This window comes from Cyprinodon variegatus, unplaced genomic scaffold, assembly GCF_000732505.1.
Source record: "Cyprinodon variegatus isolate N-32 unplaced genomic scaffold, C_variegatus-1.0 Scaffold1260, whole genome shotgun sequence".
In the NCBI taxonomy this organism is placed as follows: Eukaryota; Metazoa; Chordata; class Actinopteri; order Cyprinodontiformes; family Cyprinodontidae; genus Cyprinodon; species Cyprinodon variegatus.
This window is the reverse complement of record NW_015151713.1, coordinates 186,149-192,565: the sequence shown is the minus strand read 5'-3', so window position 1 is coordinate 192,565 and position 6,417 is coordinate 186,149. Positions and strand designations below refer to the sequence as shown.

The 6,417-nt window shown below is 55.2% G+C and overlaps 1 protein-coding gene across 2 annotated transcripts in view; it reads left to right on the top strand.

Moving 5' to 3' along the window:
- The window catches only part of adnp (activity-dependent neuroprotector homeobox), a 10,814-nt gene extending 4,535 nt beyond the window's left edge, over window positions 1-6,279 (top strand). For both annotated transcript variants that reach the window (XM_015401800.1, XM_015401799.1), the window contains exons 2-4: window positions 503-619; window positions 2,740-2,832; window positions 2,908-6,279. In XM_015401800.1, the coding sequence (XP_015257286.1) occupies window positions 512-619; window positions 2,740-2,832; window positions 2,908-5,796 (3,090 nt within the window). In that variant the 5' untranslated portion in view covers window positions 503-511 and the 3' untranslated portion in view covers window positions 5,797-6,279. The remainder of the gene's footprint in view (window positions 1-502; window positions 620-2,739; window positions 2,833-2,907) is intronic.
- The last annotated feature ends 138 nt before the right edge of the window (window positions 6,280-6,417 follow it).

Here is a 6,417-nt window from a genome sequence, read left to right as displayed (position 1 = left end):
TGTTTAATAAAACTGCAAGAGGGGTCTGAAAAGTGGCTAAATATAGCGACTAAAGCGCTAAGTTGGCAACACTGCTCTTTGCATGGTTTGTTTTCAAATGGTTTGCTGCTGTCTGTTTGGACCTTTCTGAACATGTGCAGCAAATGGACTGATCCAATATGGTGGACACTGAAGGGGGGGGGCTGAGACACCTAGTATTATGCATTTCTTCTTATTAGAGCTCGGCTTTATCGGACTTTTCCAGATGACCTATGACCTCTGCATCAGACCAGTTGGATTTGGTTTGAGGTTAGACTGGGAGCAATGGGCCTCCCTAATCTGGGCCTGGGTTCAGTCTTTGTCTCTGGTTCTCTGTAATTATTCCAGATTCTCCTCGCTGTAAATGTGGAATCGTGCCGCTAAATGTTGCACATCAGTTTAACCAAAGCAAATGTGTTTTTTCCATCCGCCACTGATCCGTCCACCTGGTAACGGCCTGATGTTTGGCTCTCTCTGTGTCCAGGTGGGCAGAATGTTCCAGCTCCCTGTCAACAACCTCACCAGCCTACGGAAAGCCAGGAAAAATGTCAAGAAGGTCCTGGGAGATATCGGCCTGGAGTTCTGCAAAGATCACCTACAGGTGGGTGTTCAGCACGCTGCCCCCCCATCAGGTTCTCCTTCTGCTTCACCAGCCCAGTGACAAAGATGCTCTCTGCATTCAATGATTCTTCAGCCAAACTAAACCGGAAGGATTTTTATTTTCTAGAAAAAAACGTCACATTGAAGCCAGAATGTGACTCTAAACCAGACAGCAGGTCAGCTCAGCTGTCCCGCCCCTTTACTCGGACACCACTAAATAAAACCCCACAGCCGGGGTTAGGGGATGCGTCACATCCATGTGTCATTCAAGCCCAGCTGCCCTGGAAAGTCCTGATCTGTTGACAGATCAGCTGCTTCAGTGGGAACAATGATGGTCCCACTGATCCTATCAGATCAGAACCGATGCAATCCCTCCCAATGGTGAAACATGGAGGCGGCAGCATCATGCTGTGGGAATTTAAAACCTCAGCGGGGTTCATCCTCCAGATAAATGTCCAGAGCTGTGACAGACCGATTCAGTTCAGAGAGAGATTATGCTGCAGGACCTAAAACCCACCGTCTGCATCTGGACCTGGGCTCAGTCCTGGTTCTGGTCCTGGTTCTGGTTCTGGTTCTAACTCTGGTTCTGGTTCTGAACGGGGAGCATCTGTGAACTCTGTAAATGTCAGAGTCCTGCCTTGCAAAAAATCTAAATAAGTAATTATTTCCTTCAAATAAGTGCATTTTTTCTTGAATTGAGGAGGAACTTTTCCAATGAAACATTTAAAATAAAACCATAATTGTCTTATTTCTTATAATATCTAGTATCTGATTTTAAATGTAAATATATTCAATCTGTTGGCAAATCATCTTATTAATCATATTAAGGGTTGATACTCAGACATGTTTACGTGGTTTTTGCAGCGTGTCGGGTCTGATCCGTCAGCCCTCGGTCCGGTTCTCCTGACAGTCGGCGGTCAGGAGCTGAACGATGGTTCAGATCTGCTAAACGCTGCTTCCATCCAATCCGTTCTGATTCCTCTGCTGTTAACGGCTGGTTATCGTCCCGCAGCAGTGTGTCGCAGTTAGCTTATCGCAGGTATGATGCAGATATTTTTGATTTCTGCCCAATATTGAAGCGGGTCTGAGCTGTATTATTCCACGCCAGAGGGCCAATCAGGGCCTAGCTAGGATTAACGGTGTCCGTGTGTCGGTTTGATGAACTTGTTCGCCGCCTACAACCCCTCATCCAACGGCGGATGACACACAGTTCACGGTCAGCGTTCCCCAAAGACCAGTCGTGGCGCTGCGTGTTTTGGCTTCGGGTTCAAACCAGCAGACCGTCGCTCAGAGCTACAAACTAGCGTCCTGCACGGCGTCTGGGATAGCGTCCGAGGTGAGCCAGGCGCTGTGGGCGGAGCTACAGCCAGAGCTTCTGCCATTAGGGACCAAACAGGAAACACGCATAGAGTAGAGGGGATGGAGAACTGACCAATCAGGGGCCTCCTTTCTCCTCCCTGCAACGCTATCTGCAGCACTGTGTGTGATAACCTACCATTTTGGGGAGTGTGGGGGCATGTCTGCGTTAACGCAGCAGACGAGCTGGTCTCTGAGCATAAACCAGGCTTTAGATCAGACAATCAGCCGCTCCATCGCCTCTTAAGGCTGACTTAGACTCAGAAACCAGGTTGTCTGCTTGTGTGTCACAGTCAATGCCCCGCCCACGAGGCCTCTGATTGGTCAGATCTACATCCGCTTTTCTCTATCCGTATTTCCTGTTTGGTTTCTTACCGGCTTGTTCTGTTTGTCTGACCGCCATTGTGGAAAACGACTGAAGATGGAGCAGCTAGCAGAGCGAGGTGAGAACGCTGGGAGCCTTTTTCCACCTGGATCCCTGCTCTGTTTGGCCCTCATGTCCCTCCGCTGTCCCACAAACTCGCCTCCACTTCCTCGCCGCCTCGGCCGTATCTAGACCCACAGCTAGTTCCTGATTGGCCCTCTGGCGTCGTGGCATGGAATAACAGTGCAGACCACGCTTCAATATTGGACATAAATCAAACTTACCTGCGTCACGCTGCTGGGGGGGGGGGTAACCAGGCCTTAAGAGGAGCATCATATCTGATCTGATTGACTGCTTAATGATTCAGTGTGTAATGGTACCCATGTCTCTCCTCTCATCAGGACTATAAAGACTTCAACCCTCCTGAGGTCTACATCAAGCACACCACCTGGGAGGATGTGTGCATGTGGGAGCCGTCCCACACCAAGGGCCAGGTAGGCATGGAGGCACGGAGGCATGAAGGCTCCTGCAGGTTCTGACCCACTAATGCTGTTTTCTTCTGTCTCCAGGACTACCGATCCAAACCTTTCTGCTGCTCTGGCTGCTTGTTCTCCTCCAAATATTTCTCTGCCTATAAGAGCCACTTCCGTAACGTCCACAGCGAGGACTTTGAGAACAACATCCTGCTCAACTGCCCCTACTGCACCTTCAACGGCAACAAAAAGACTCTGGAAATGCACATCAAACTCTTCCACATGCCCAGCAACAGCGTGCGGCAGGGGAGCGGCGTGGCGGCGGCGGCCCCTGGGGTCACCACAAAGGACGGGCTGCTGAAGAGGACGGGGGACAACGTTGAACAGGCGGTGTACTACTGCAAGAAGTGCACCTACCGGGACCCTCTGTACAACGTGGTGCGGAAGCACATCTACAGGGAACACTTCCAGCAGGTGGCCCATCCGTACATCGTCAGGCCGGCGGAGAAAGCCAACAGCCACAACGGCGCCGCGGCCGACGGCGGCGGCGCACACGCCGCCAGCAGCGGCCAGATCCACTGCAAGAAGTGCTTGTTTGTTCCCCGGACCTACGAGGCGCTGGTGCAGCACGTCATTGAGGACCACGAGCGCATCGGCTACCAGGTCACCGCCATGATCGGCCACACCAGCGTCATCGTCCCTCGACCCAAACCCATCATCATGTTCCCCCCCAAAGCTCAGGGAGACAAAACCATCATCGGCATGGGCCCCAAAGGAGCCGTGATGGCCAACCCCAGGTCTCCTGCTTCTCAGCAGCTGAGCCGAGCCGCCGCCGCCGCTGCTGCCGCAGCCAAAGCCGGCTTTAACTCCCACCATTTCCTGAGCGGATTAAAGCCCGACCCGCTGGGTCTGAAGGCTGCGAGCGTCCAGCCCTTCTCTCTGGGTAACCACCAGGCCCGGCCCGCCTTGCCGGGGAACGCCCAGGTCTCTGTGCCGCAGCATTCGCACGCAGCCAAGCAGCTGGTCTCCACCGGCCTGCGCAGCCCGCTGGGGGCCGGAGGCTCGTCCTCGCTCAGATCCAACCCCCTGGGTTCCCGGGTGCAGGCGGCCGCCACCACCGTAGCCTCTGTGACGGCCAAGAAAGGCGGCTCCTCTGTTCTCGGCACATCCTACACCCAGAAGTGGAAGATCTGCACCATCTGCAACGAGCTGTTCCCCGAGAACGTCTACAGCTCTCACTTTGAGAAGGAGCACAAGGCGGAGAAGGTTCCCGCCGTGGCCAACTACATCATGAAGATCCACAACTTCACCAGCAAGTGTCTGTACTGCAACCGCTACCTTCCCAGCGACACGCTCCTCAACCACATGCTGATCCACGGCCTGTCCTGCCCCCACTGCAGGGCCACCTTCAACGACGTGGAGAAGATGGTCGCCCACATGCGCCTCTCGCACCCGGAAGAAAAGGTGGGCCCGCGCACAGACTCCCCCCTGACCTTTGACCTCACCCTGCAACAGGGAAACCCCAAAAACGTGCAGCTGATTGTCACTACGTACAACATGAGGGACGCGCCGGAAGAGTCGGTGGCGTTCCACGCCCAGAACAGCTCCTCGTCCGTCGCCGCCACGCTTTCTGCCTCTCTGTTGGCGGGAAAGAGGCAGACGCCTCAGCCGCCGCCCAGAGCGCCGTCAGGGTTCGCCGACGGCCCCCCCATCAAGAGCTCCCCTCCAGCCTCGGTGCCCTACAAGAGGGACGTGGGGAAGACGCTGTGTCCTCTCTGCTTCTCCATCCTCAAGGGCCCCATCTCGGATTCGCTGGCCCACCATCTGAGGGAGCGGCACCAGGTGATCCAGACCGTCCACCCCGTGGAGAAGAAGCTGACCTATAAGTGCATTCACTGCCTGGGGGTGTACACCAGCAACATGACGGCCTCCACCATCACGCTCCACCTGGTGCACTGCCGTGGCGTGGGCAAGTCTCAGAACGGCCAGGACAGCCGCGCCGCCCATCCGCCCAGACCCACCCCGCCTCAGAGCGCCGCCCTCAAACGGCCCGCCTTCGACAGCGCAGACACCAGTGCGCCGAAGCGACGGAGGCCCGGGCCGCCCGGAGAACGGGCCCACCCTCGCGACATGAACGGCCCCTCGGATGCAGATGAAGGTCCAGATGAAGCCGTGGTTCTGGCTCTGGATCCTAAAGGTCAGGAAACCAAGTCCTACGACTCCAGGAAGGCCTTCCTGACCCAGTATTTCAACCGGGTGCCGTACCCCAGCCAGCGGGAGCTGGACAAGCTGGCATCCAGTCTGTGGCTGTGGAAGTCGGACGTCTCCGCCCACTTCCTGTCCACCAGCAGGAGGTGTGAGGAGGAGTGTGAGAGCCAGCGTCCCAGCGTCCTCCTGGGCTTCAGCATGGACCAGCTCAGCCAGCTCAGCCACCAGCTGGACCTGGAGCAGGTGGGGGCCTGCCAGGGAGGGGGCGGCCAGCGCCGCACCTCCAGGACACGCAAGGGCAGATCGGAGGAGGCGCTACGGAGGCGCAGGGCGCTGCTGGGGGGGCTGCCGACGGACATGGAGGATCGCAGCGAGACAATCAGCAGCAGCTCGGCTCTGAAGACGCCTCCGGAGGCCATCGCCATCGACTCTGAGAGCGACGAAGAGGAGCGGCAGAAGGACGATGAAGGGCCGCTGGAGGGGGCCCGTATCCATGGCAACCAGCAGCTTCCTGTCACAGCGGAGCGACAGGAGTCCAGGACAGATGTCAGGATGGTTTCAGATCTGGATGACATGTCTGATGATGATGATGACGAGGACGACGATGATGATGACGACGATGATGATGATGATGATGAGAGGGCGCATGTAGAGAATGGCTTCAGCGCCAATGAGAGCTCAGGGAGGGACCGTCTACCCATCATCATCCCCAAGTTCGTCCCTTCGTCAGCGAGGAGCCAGAGAGACGGAGCCCAGCTGGGCCAGCAGCAGTCCTGACCCCGGGGCCCCCCCCCCACTGCAGACCAGCTCAACCAAAAGCCATCCAGTGATGCTAGAGACAGAACCCCCCAGGAGAACCCCTCTGGGTTATGGACCTGCTGTGGCGGCGGCGGCGCCGCTGAGCTCATGTAAATCTGTACAGTCTTCTGAACAGGCAGCGTCCGGCGGAGCCCCCTGCTCCCCCCCTCTAGGTGTTGCTCTGTGGATCTCGGTTCTCATTGTTTGAAGCCTCTTTGTTTTTTGTCCAATTTATAGAAATAATCAGAAGGTTTTCTGTCTAAACTGGATCAAACCGGTTTGTTTCTCTTGGTATAAAGGCTCCTCTCCTCCATCTCTGCTTCTCTGACTGAACTGCTCGTTTTCTCTAACCCGGATGTTTGTGTTCACCGTGTTCTCTGGACTCTTTCTGTTTTTATTCCATTCTATTTTTCACCCAAGCATTTATTAAAAATAAAGTGCTGTCAATGTGATTTTCACAGAGCCAGAATGTTGCCTGGTCTCCTTCATTTCCTGAACATGTTGGTTTGTTTACAGGAGAAGTTCAGTCAGCAGGAATAATCAATAGATCATTATTTATACCTAAAACTAATATGTTTAAGGTGGTTTAATGAATTTAGC